At 39.5% G+C, this 12,134-nt stretch overlaps 1 protein-coding gene across 1 annotated transcript; it reads right to left on the reverse strand.

The window, feature by feature from the left end:
• Positions 1-351: 351 nt before the first annotated feature.
• Positions 352-11,658, reverse strand: ppp2r1bb (protein phosphatase 2, regulatory subunit A, beta b). The gene is made up of 15 exons (XM_029445760.1): positions 11,473-11,658; positions 10,704-10,794; positions 10,370-10,470; positions 9,408-9,640; positions 9,117-9,264; positions 8,847-9,002; positions 8,323-8,437; positions 8,106-8,176; positions 6,263-6,397; positions 4,643-4,816; positions 4,417-4,477; positions 2,504-2,658; positions 2,216-2,358; positions 1,991-2,082; positions 352-1,871 (listed from the first exon to the last, which is right to left on the reverse strand). The coding sequence occupies exons 1-15, from the start codon at positions 11,548-11,550 to the stop codon at positions 1,855-1,857; spliced, it is 1,770 nt and encodes a 589-aa protein (XP_029301620.1). The 5' UTR covers positions 11,551-11,658; the 3' UTR covers positions 352-1,854.
• Positions 11,659-12,134: the final 476 nt, after the last annotated feature.

Raw genomic sequence — 12,134 nt, forward strand, 5'->3', positions numbered from 1 at the left:
CCTTTAACTTTAACATTTTAAATGTGCGCACTAAGCACACACACATTAGATCATTTAGTATTTACTAGTTGCATTTGTACATAACCACAAGTCAGCCTTCACATTTTGATGTCCTTTATGTCAAACTGTATAAAATCATTTTGACGTTTTTTTAAAAATCAAGGATCTAAAGTGAAGTTAACGGGCATTGTATATGTCAGCGGCAAATCACTAGTGAATTAATCATTTTTAATGGAGTGGTTGTTTTGATGATCAATTCCCGTTGCTTGGCCATCATGTAGCAAGTTAGCAATTAGTGACAAGAAGCCTTTATGTACTCGAGCCTTTAACTCATAATGAAAGCAACACCAGTTATTTTGTGTTACTTTATTCAGATCAAGATACAGTAGTACAGCATCAAGTGTGGAGAGAATTCAAAGTAAAAATAAAAGCACAGTCTTCGTGATACAGGACAATCAACAATCAAGGTTTATTCAAGAAAAAAATGAGGGGGGGGGGGGGGGGGGAGAAGGGAACAGCGGGAGTAGTTTAGGGAAAGACAAAAGTTTCTTTTATCAACGCAGACGATATATTTATTCAACCCGCCCATAACCACGCCAGCACCCACCCCATAATAAAACATTATGCAACCTTACGTACACATTCTCCATCTTTCCCATCCCACTTGGTTTGAAAGCATGCACTTGTTCTCCATCGTGTACATTTGAAAGCAAGAATCCTTGGGTGGCCCTTCATGTTCGAGGGCCTTATGCTTTAAAATCTCATGTACAGTGGAGGACTTGGCATGGAAAACTGTGTGGCTCTAGAACATAAGGAGTGACATGGTTTTGTTAATCCCTCGGCCCTCATAGCTGTAGTCAATTTAGTTTTACCATCCTATTAACGTCCGAGGAATAAAGTGGCCCTGACAGGAAGAGGACAGGCAGGAAGTGTTTACCCAGGCTTACTAAAAGAAAACGTCACTGCTTATCAAAGTAATTGGCACAAAGATTAAGAGCGATGCCGAGAACACATTGCAGAAAATCACAACTGACCATTACTTCCCACCCTAGCACATCAGCAAAATCACTGAGGATTTGGAGGAGGGATAATTATGAGCAACACTTTACGACTGAGACGGTCCCCATTACAGTGGCCCGAGGTAATTCATTGTTTGACCAATTCAATCTGTGTTGCTGCGGAGAACAAACAGCGCACACAGGCATGTAAGTCTGTTAGATAGAGTTGGGGAAGTACATGCAATCATTGAGAGTTCATCAGATTACCTACAGTAATTGACACCCCGTTATTTCTTTGTCTGAGCTTTTTACACAACAATCCTGTGATGCATTAAGGAGACACAACAGGTTTGGTCAGGTGAAGAAAAAAAAAGAAAAAAGGTCGATTTGGTAGGAAGTTCAACAAAATAAACCGCTCGCTGCACCATCTGCTGCTCGAAGTTTGCGTCTAGCATTGGTAGAAAAACGCAGAGTGCTAGCACAGCGCTGGGTGCTAGGTAGCGAAAGAATGTGGTACGCTGCGGCAGAAGTACAACAGTGGGCGAGGATGTAAGAGGGAGGAATGTAAGAGGGGTTCTGTTAGCGATGCTTTGCTAGTACAGTAGCGCATTAGTCAGCATGCGCCACTTAATGCAATTTCATCACTTTCTTTGTTAATGCACCCATCTACAGCAAAGAGGAAGATTAAGAAAGAGGCCTGTGCCCTACCATTGGACAGTAAACAAAAAAGGATAAAACAATCGTTAACAGCTTTCTCTATACATTTACCAGTTGTTTCTGAACATCAATAAATATCTTGTAAAAGTGTTTGCGTTGTTGCCTTGGGTGGTTGTCTGGTTTAGCCATGTTGGGTTGGTTATGCTAGGGCCAGAACTGAGAGAAAAAGAGAAAACGGGAATCAGATTTCTTGCCATCTTAAGTGTCAAACTCATGTCAAATGTGATTCACGTCATGTATACATATAGAAAATGATAGAAGAGAGAAAGGCTTACCACTGATAGCTTCCTGGGCAAAGTACTTGACATCCATGTCTGTGTCTGTTGCCAGCTTCTCCAGCACCGGCTTCACTTCTGTTTGAAGGGCACTTTAGGACAAAGAGGACAAGAATTATTAAATAAATGCTGGTTCTTGAGTCTAATGTGATGATTGCACATTTGTCACCGGAAAGAGAGAAAAAAAAAAAACTTTGTGATGGCGTAATAGCAAAGACAACATACTTGCTGTCAAGGACGGGGCCGATCTTCTGAAGGGATTTGGCCACGTTGAAGCGGACGTTAGCGACCTGGTCAGTGGACATCTTGAGGACCACTGGTAGCATCTGCTTAGTAGTGATGTCCTGGCCACACGCCTCTGACAAAGCCTGAGACACGAAATTCAAATGGTAACCAAGTGAAATTTAGACAGACGCTGATAAAGTACAGAACAAAATGTCACATGAGATTTAAATGCTTCAGAGTAACACCAAGGATCTAAACATAAGAGCAAGTGAATGAGAGATGACTCACGTTGATGCAGAATAGAGTCGTCATCCGGTGGAGGTAGTTAGGGTCGTTGGCCATGCCCAGCACTTTGGGCACGATGGTGTTCTGAGCCCACTCTGCTCCAAACTTCTCCACCAGCTTCATTAGGTTACAGGTGGCTGCTTCGCGGATGGCATACACTAGAAAATAACAGTGACAACAATCTGCGTCAATGGTGAGCTCGAGTTTTTACTTTTCCAGGTCTCCATGGTGGAGAGGGGATGGAGTGGCTCGGTTCCTATCCGCTTGATGACACTCGTCACTATAAGTGGTTTCCACAGCTTTCCTGGTCAAATTGATCACTACAAGCAGAGAATTACTATAACCAAATGCATTTGTTTTTCTTTATTTCTCATGCAGATTACATCTCATTTACATTTATATATTAATTAAATGAATATCAAGTATTGAAACAGACAGCTTTTCTATTTACCGGCTTGCTGCCAATTGCTCGGATTCCCCCCCCCCCCCCTCACTGTAAGCGCAGTACTAGATTACTTAAAGTGGATTATTTGAACAGCATTTGTAAAGAAATTATGTCCCAAGCGTTTTGATCACTATAAGCGGTTTCTACTGTGCTCGCACTCTTTGTATTATCTAGAGGTAGTAAAGCTCCTCGAGTTAAATTTGTAACATTAGGCTCCATTATATGATGGAAATGTCAGTAAACTGTAAAAACACAGAGAATTATCTTTAAGATAAAACACCAGAAATAAAGTTATTTGTAGGTCATATGAAATGTTAGATAAAAAACAAAATTATCTCTTGGTATTAGAGTCTGTGAGAGAAGTTTCTGAACTGATTTATGTAGTCCCGTCTTTCTTTGAAGGGCTTACGTAAGGGTGGCACAGCCCTAACCCCAGCCAGTCAAACACACACACGTACAGAAACTCACACCAGCAGCATTCCAATGATGTAACTCAGTTGGCCTTTTGTCCTTAATATGGAGCGCATGTGTGTGTGTGTGTGTGTGTGTGTGTGTGTGTGTCTCTCTCTAATTGGAAAACTTGATGTGAAGAGAACACTATATACCCAGAGTGAAAGATTCATGCAAAAGACAATGTTCCAGGTTATAAAATGGAGCAGGGTGTGTGGTGCAGTTCTACGTGTACAAAGCTCTTCCAGGAATTGAATATTGGTGATCGTCTGACAGATCAGTTTAAACTGCTGGGTAGAGAGAAGAGCCGGGGGACTATAGCTTTGATATAAACTCCATTATGTACAATGTAAATCCACAACATAAGTTGCAGGTTGTGGCCTACAAGAACGAGGTGAAACTAAGTAGGTCAAGTAATGTATGACATAGCACAACAGAGTAGTTTAACTGTGCCATGGTGACACATTCTGATGACAACTTGTCACAAACACAGTACAGGTTGTAGTTTTACATTTTTAACGGACAGCTGTCTGCTAACGGGTCTAGGTGAGTAAGAGCACTGATGCTCTGAGATATGGAAACCTGACAGGATATACCGTACAGTCAAAGAAATTGATAGTCAAATAGAACAGTATTGACTGTTTGCAACATTGCCAGAGTGGGTCATGGAAAAATAGCAGATGTAGCAAGAGTTGTATGCTAGTGCATTATAAAGTCAGCGGCTGCTGCAGAGTACGAGTAAGGGCCAAAGCAAATATAATGATCACAACAGGTAAATATAGGAACAAGGGAGTTGGGAGTCTTTACTCAGAAAGTTGGTTTGGGGATTTAGTGATTTTTGGGAAGTTATTGTGTTGTGAGAAAATAAATATAACAAGGACAATATTGCCAAACAAGCAGCTTACGCAAGCGTCCTCGTTTATGCAACGTACTATGGCATGCAACAAACCGGTAGGTCTACATTTATGAGTTCAATTTGTTAATATCCGACATAATATGTCTGACAACAGAAGTGCCTTACCGTGATCAATAAGCCAGGCCATACAAAGGGTGTTGAGCTTCTCGTCAAAGAATTCCACTCCCTAAGAAAATATGGACAGTGAAATTAGAGTGCTTTCCTGGATGTCTACAGTCATATTGGGCCTGATAATGTCCCTTGTCTGCACGTTGCTAATATTATCTGGTTCTACACATGGTACAAATTTAAAACATTCTTTAAGGATTTCAGCTGTGTCTTCATGACTCACCAGCTGTCCTGCCAACAGGGGCATGTACTCTATGATGGCGAGGCGGACCCTCCACTTTGCATCCTCTGCCAGTTCCACAATGGCCGGCAGCAGTGACTGGGAGAGCTGACGGATGCCAATCACCTCGTTCACACAGTCTAGGTTGGAGATGATGTTGAGACGCACCTCTGGGCACTAAGACAGAAACATCATTAAGAGCAAGTGAAGCTTATGGCAGCACGCATTAACAACAACAAAGCCGGCAAGTCAGCATTCCAAGTGCCATTGGAATCAGCAGAGACGATGGGTCTAAGACGAGTGTTATTAGGATCTTTATGCATTTTAGGGACCTCTTATGTTACAGTTATAGTACATGGGACCTGCATGAACTCAAATACTGTTTTTGTTATCCAATTGCAGTCCAATAAGTGTTGCAACATGTTATCAACCAATGATCACGTTTGAGGAAACTGTAGAATGACTTCCAAGTAGTTTTGTTTAGAAAAATGTAACCCAGGTTTGTATACAGGAGCCTGCTTCACTTCAACTTTGGACAGGATATTTACAACTGGAACAGCTTAACAAAACTTTTTTTATTCCAAAAAAACAGAAGCCCTAAAGTGCACAATGATTTGACATTCTCAGCCAGGCGAAGTGGGAACTGACAAGTAGCCAAATAAAGGCACAGTAACAATTTGAAATAATTGAGCTTGTGAAGGCACATCTGCAAAAGCTTCTCCATCTTGCACTCTTTAAACTGTCCGCACCTTGAATTATTGAAATTTGCAAGTCAAAGCTGTCAGTTTGGACATAAATCTAATTAGACACTCTTGGTATTACGTTTGTGCCGTGAGAAAATTGGGCCATCTTTAAATAGGGCTAAAGACAGCAGTGGAAGAACTGACAGCCTCAAGCCTTCCAAAACATGTATATACATTCATGTCTAACCTGCCAAACTCATGTCTAATCTTAATATTCAAATTTACATCATGGAAATGTATTCAAAGGACAAGATGTGACCGGGCTATTATTGTTCTAGATTAACCTGCTACGTTAGCTGATGAATGTCCTCGTACATTCTTCCTCCAAAACCAATCCCATTCTAACTTTATGCAGACTCATAACATGCATTGCTCTACTGTAAAAGTTCCAGGAATCAAGCATTCCAAATACCAAGTCACCAAATAACTAAAATACACACTGATGAAAGGATGTGTCTAATTTCATGACGAACAGGAACTGTTGTTTTGCTTGACTTATTTACTACTTACTAATTTACATATAAAATGCATACAGCAAAGACTTATCTAGTTGCACTGTGTCCAGCTTTTCATTATGCTTCCCTCTAGACACCGCAATTCAGTCTTCTAATTGTAAGGTTTCAGTCTGGCTGCCAACTGCATGAATCATCCTCCTACCTAGCCAGGTATATCTGGTAGCTGCAACTAAGTGGCTTTAGCCCGTCTCAGACAGGCAGATAAATAAAAGCCAAAGAAGTCGGTCAAACTCAAGCGCTTCACAGGAAGATGCTGTTTTAAATGTTACAAAGCTAAACACTGCCCTGAGGATTTTCCAAAGCCAGTTATGTAAAATATAAAAGAGCAATTGACGCAAACGATTAGAAGTCTGCATTTCCTTTACCTCGTCCTTGAGCTGAGCCAGGAAGAGAGGCAGTAGGTGCTCTATTGTGTTGTCCTTGCCCAGGATGGTAGAAAGGCCCATAATGACTGAGGCCAGGGCAGACTTCACATGCTGGTTGGTGTCTGAAACAAGTTCCTGGTCAGACGGGACACAAAGGAGACAGATCAGCACAAACTAAAAGTTAAGACAGAACGTACGTAAATAAACATCAAGACTACGGCTATTGGTCATATTCACAACACACTAAAGAGAGGGAGGCTATAATCGCTACGTAAATATACAGCAAAGTGGACGTAATACTAGTGCAGACAAACAGTCATTGCAGTTAACTGCTGTAGCTGGAATACCTTCCAGTAAGATCTAGACAGAAACATTATATTATATGTGCGCAGACCCGTCATGCTCATTGATTATATCAAACCTAACCAACATCACATGTTAGACTATTGGAAAGAATAAGCACAAAGGAATTGTAGAGCTTTTTTTTCCTAAAGGTGTGTCAGCTTGTTGCCACCTGTATAGCTTTTTCACAGTTGATATGATAAGCAGAATGCCCTTTTGACACTTATCTGTACCTTTGACAAACAAGTCAAAAAATGTCACTGCATGTTTCCCTGTGCCACTACCATAAGTGAGTGTGTGTATGTATGTATGTATGTATGTATGTATGTATGTATGTATGTATGTATATGTATATATATATATATATGTGTATATATGTATATATATATATATATATATATGTAGTGTATATATATATATATATATATATATGTGTATATATATATATATATATATATATGTGTATATATATGTATATATATATATATATATATATTTTTTGTATTAACTGGCAAAGATATAAATGTTTTTTTTTTTTACAAGTAGCACCACAACTACACTAATTGAACAAAAACAACAGTGCCACCTGCTGTTCAAAATATGACCAACACTGGCACACAGACATGTCTTACTCTTACTACAGCCCCAAGCCCACATAATAGTGGTTTATGGTGAGGGTTACATTAGTGGGCATGTCTTGATGTCTGCAGTCTCTACAGGTCAGACCATCGCTCCTCCTTTTTTTAAGAGCGTGTACGTGAATGCTGTCTACTTAAATGGGTTTTATAGTTTACTCTGATCAAGAGCATCAAAGCAAATATACAGGTGATCACTGAAGAGCAGCAGAAGTATTTATATTCCTGAAAATACCATTTCATCAAAGATCTTGTTCATGGGTTTTTGTTTAAAACGTGGTTCTTATTTTTACGGTTTTAGCTAGTTTAAATATTTCACTCATCAACTGTGAAATGTATCGTAGTAAGTAACAAACAGCTTGTAAACAGAAACCCTGTTTTATGTCAACTGGAAGAGAAAGCTAAACATTTCAGTGTGTTGTAATTGCACAGGGCATCTTTCTGACTGAACCTGCTGCACTTAGTAATAAGCCCATCATTTTTCTAAGCAACTGACAATAGCAGCCATTTTTAGTGTCCACACGTTCATATCTTTATCAGTGGTTTATATAAGGTTGTTAAACTCTGGGGTTGTTTTTGTTAAATTCTTATGTTGCTTGCCCTGTTGGACTCAGGATATCAGCAATTGAGTTGTTGAATAAAATCTCAGGAATAATTGCATCAAACATCAAGCCCAAGTTGTAAAAACAAAACCCAATTTCCATTTAGGCGGACGTCACAACACCACGTCTGCATAAACCCTTTAGGGAAGACTATAAAAAGATAAGCCTCTAGTCCTTTTCCATGATTAATAGCAACTCAAAGTGCTTTTTGTTCAACTGAGAAGTGAAGCAGCAGAATAATGTCACAATGTATATTTCTTTTACCTTGACACAGGGCAAAATGTGAGTCATGATGATTTGCTCACGGCTGTCCTCTGGGAGGTTCTCACAGAACTCTAACAAAAAGAAGAGTACAATGTCAATAAAATATAGAACAAACTGGATAGGAAGCTGAAACAAGTTGTTCAATTTAACCCATGCATCTTTTCAGCGGTATCCCTATCGTTTTAAGGCTTTAATCACTGTGTAGTCATGAACTGACCTTTCACTTTGTTTGCTGCAGCAGCACGGACCTCAGCTTCACAGTCCTTCAGAAGATTCTGGAAGGCCGGGACCAGATCGTTCTTGGTGATCTCTGGTCCCACTGCTTTCTGGAGCTACATTCGGGGAGAAATTAACATTGGTCAATATCCCAATAAGAATGTTGGGAAAATATCAATACAAAAAAGACATGGAAAAAGGGAGGCAATAAACGATGTACAACATGTAACCTAAAACAATTTTAAAAATCCCTAGCCCAGAACAAACAATGGCGGAAACACCTCACACATACACGGCACAGACGGCAATGGTGTTACCTTCTACCTGGTCTATTTTATCTGTGGGCCTAGAATTCCTGTTTGTGATTGTGCTTTTTTAATTGCCGTACTTATTACACATATTTGTCAGTTGTGTCTACTCGTTAGCTTCAAATAGACCCTATGATTGGTGAGACCAATACTGCTTATATTGAATGACCCCAACTGATTGGAGCACCCATAGAAAGTGGAGAGGTCGGCTGCTTACCTCAGAGAATTTGTCAGCTACCATGTAGCGGACCCTCCAGGACTTGTCTTCTGCAGCCTGGCGCAGGGTTGGCATCACCAGGGTCTCAAGGTCCTCCTGAGGCAGCAAAGTAGCAATGCTGACACAAGCCTCCACAGCAAGCAGCCGCACGGAGTCCTGATGGAGAAAGATAATGAGATATGTTTTTGTTCATCCCGGGGTTTAACATCAAGGGGGACTGCAGAAAGCAGAATGCAACAGCAGTTTAGGTTGACAAGAAGTCTGACGTACCTGCTCATCAGAGGCTAGAGCAGTGAAGAGAGAAATGATGTCACTTTTTAAATAATCCAGCTCCAGGACTTTGGAAAACTCTCCAAGTTTAGATGCTGCAGCACGACGCACCATAGGAGTGTCATCTGCGCACAAGGTGCGAAAATGTCTAGAGACAATGACAAACAGAGATAAGACATTTTATCCCAGAAAACTGACTAACCAAACATAGTTATCGTACATAATGTACACAATTGAAAATAGAAATTTAGAGCATTCTAAAAAGTATTTATTTGTCAAGAAGCCACTTACTGGCGGATCTCAGCCTTGACGGTGCTGGACACACGTGGATAACAGACGCTAAAGAGGCCGCATGCAGATGTGCGAGAAGTGAACCAGTCACCACTTGCCAGCCGCTTGACCAAAGGCTCAAAATGGACCTCCAGGTCAACTGGAGAATGCTCCTGAGAGATCTTCCGCAGGGACTCCACGGCTTTATCTCTGACTACCGTCTCCTCCACTGTAGCAAGGCTCTCCAGAGGAGGCTGCATATTGAGAAGGAATAAGGTTAGATAGGGTAATGTTCTTCCAACTATTCACAAATACAAGACACTGAGATGTGCATGTGGAACTTTATACTTCCAATATCAGCTATACAGCTATAGTTCACACTCTTCATAGATAATGTTCTGGTAATTTAAAAGAAAGGCATTGTGGTCTATGAAGGGTTGGAAAACCCTAGTTATATATATATATATATATATATATATATATATATATATATATATATATATATATATATATATATATATATATTATATATCTATATAGATCTATATATATATAGATAGAGATGAGATAGAGCTATATATATATAGATAGAGAGATAGAGATAGAGCTATATATATATATATAGATAGAGAGATAGAGATAGAGCTATATATATATATAGATAGAGAGATAGATAGAGCTATATATATATAGATAGAGAGATATATATAGAGATATAGATATATATAGATATCTCTATCTAGATCTATCTATCTATCTATATATCCAAATAGGCAAGAGTTTAAACTGTTCATTTCACAAAGCTAGAAAGTAAAGTGATTTCAAAAATATCCATAACTTCAAAAATAATCCAGCCTTGTAGTTATTTTATTCTACTACTCACCTGAAGAGACCAAACCCAGGAATGATATGATTAATCATTTAAACCAATTATGTCTACATGGCCATAGCTTGATATCGAAATGAACTCTCCAATGACTTACCAAGAGACAATGGACGTACTCTGGCCCTCCTACCAACATAGTGAAATTGCCAAGCTGCTCAGCCAAGGCCAAAAGCACCTCATCTTCGTCATAGATGGTGTCTAAGGGATAACAGGGAGGAAAAAACGAGTGAGCATGCATACATACATACATACATACATATGTCTTAAGAAATGCAACACTGACAGTTATTGCAAAAGCTTGGAGCGGTTTAAAGTACAACACATTCAGCATTTCTCCATGTGTCTAACAACCTTTTGAAAAAAACATTTAGGTCACACTGATGTGTCAAACATCAGGTGATTTTTATGGGTAAAATGATTCACTTTATTACCTGTAAGGAAAGGAAGGAGTTCAGTGCGAGTCCTCTCAACACCAAGGGCCAGAGCAATAGTGGATAGCTTCTTGATGCTGTTCAGTCGTAACTGTACACACAATGGACAATAGTTAGTGAAGAGTTCACACAAAAAAGTAAGCAAGTTTAATAAACTGTCAATGATTAACTGCAAGTTTCACTGTACGCAGTTAACCCAGATGATTTAGTATACAATACAATTAGATAACGTAACGTACAATCTTGGCTAGTTTGCGTCTTCGCAATAAATTGCTAGCTAGCCAACATTCATTAACCAGTTTTAAAAGGCGATTTACTATCATAGCCTAATTGAAATGATAGCTTTACATTAGCTGACATGGAATAAACAGGCTAACAACAGTTAGCTTCATCCGATGCGGCCTTGAACGCCCTGTTGTTGTGATTGCGAACTTTAGTGAATTAGCTAGCATACTGCGATACGATGCGTTAACCTTAAACATGATCTCAACCCACTAATTACCTTTACATATCAGTTGATAAAAGCACCTATATTTACAATCAACGCTTCTCCAGATTAACAATTAGCGTCGTAAACCATGACAGCAAACAAGCTAGATTGGCAAAGCAGGGTGCGCCCGGCAGAAAATGCCTGATAGGCCTTGGCAGGGGACGCTAGCTTGTATGTGTGCTAGTTAGCTAGCTGGTAGCGCGGCAGAAATACGCCATAAATGGCCGAATCTTACCGAATAAAATAAATGACGATTAAAGTCGAAACTAGTGTTATTACCTGAACATCCTCATTTCGCAGTTCATCAATGAGAACGGCGATAGGGTAGAGAGAGTCGTCTCCATCAGCTCCTGCCATTTTGGATACTGTTGCAGTTACCTAATGGCGCTGCTATGCTGCACTACGGGGTTTCTGCCAGAGAACAGCGGCTGCAGGGTCCTCCCTCCTCGGCTACTACGCTGCTCTTGGTGCCTTCAAGAAGCCGCTGAGAAAACCGCCAAGGAACAATCCTTATTCAACAAAACATCACACAAAATTAAATTAAATATACTCTGAATTGTGTAATAAATAAATTAACCCAATTGTTATAGAAGTAAAAGTATCAAATTATTTATTTACAGCCAAAGTCTTGAATTTAAAATGATAGTTTACATATTTTCCTATTAAATATTTAAACAAAAGGTAGGCTCACACTGTAAAGGACGACCTTTCAAATATTCAACATAAACACATGTATTTGTATTCAATAACTAAACTTAAAGTCAGATGAAAGTTTGACCCTACTTGTTCCATATACTATATATTCAGAAACACGATATGCCTGCTTGATATGCCTAGATGACTATAATATCTGTAATTGTTCAAATTTCAAAATATAATTTCATTAATGTTATAGTGTACAGTGTATAGGCTACAATCGATTGGACACAATTGACACAGAT

This window comes from Cottoperca gobio, chromosome 13, assembly GCF_900634415.1.
Source record: "Cottoperca gobio chromosome 13, fCotGob3.1, whole genome shotgun sequence".
Lineage (NCBI taxonomy): Eukaryota > Metazoa > Chordata > Actinopteri > Perciformes > Bovichtidae > Cottoperca > Cottoperca gobio.

Coding starts and splice junctions, on each gene's coding strand:
- ppp2r1bb (XM_029445760.1), bottom strand. CDS start 11,550: ATGGCAGGAGCTGATGGAGACGACTCTCTCTACCCTATCGCCGTTCTC. Junction 9,265..9,407: donor GTCAAGGCTGAGATCCGCCA/GTAAGTGGCTTC, acceptor CATTGTCTCTAG/ACATTTTCGCACCTTGTGCG. Junction 2,083..2,215: donor GGCCCCGTCCTTGACAGCAA/GTATGTTGTCTT, acceptor TTTGTCCTAAAG/TGCCCTTCAAACAGAAGTGA.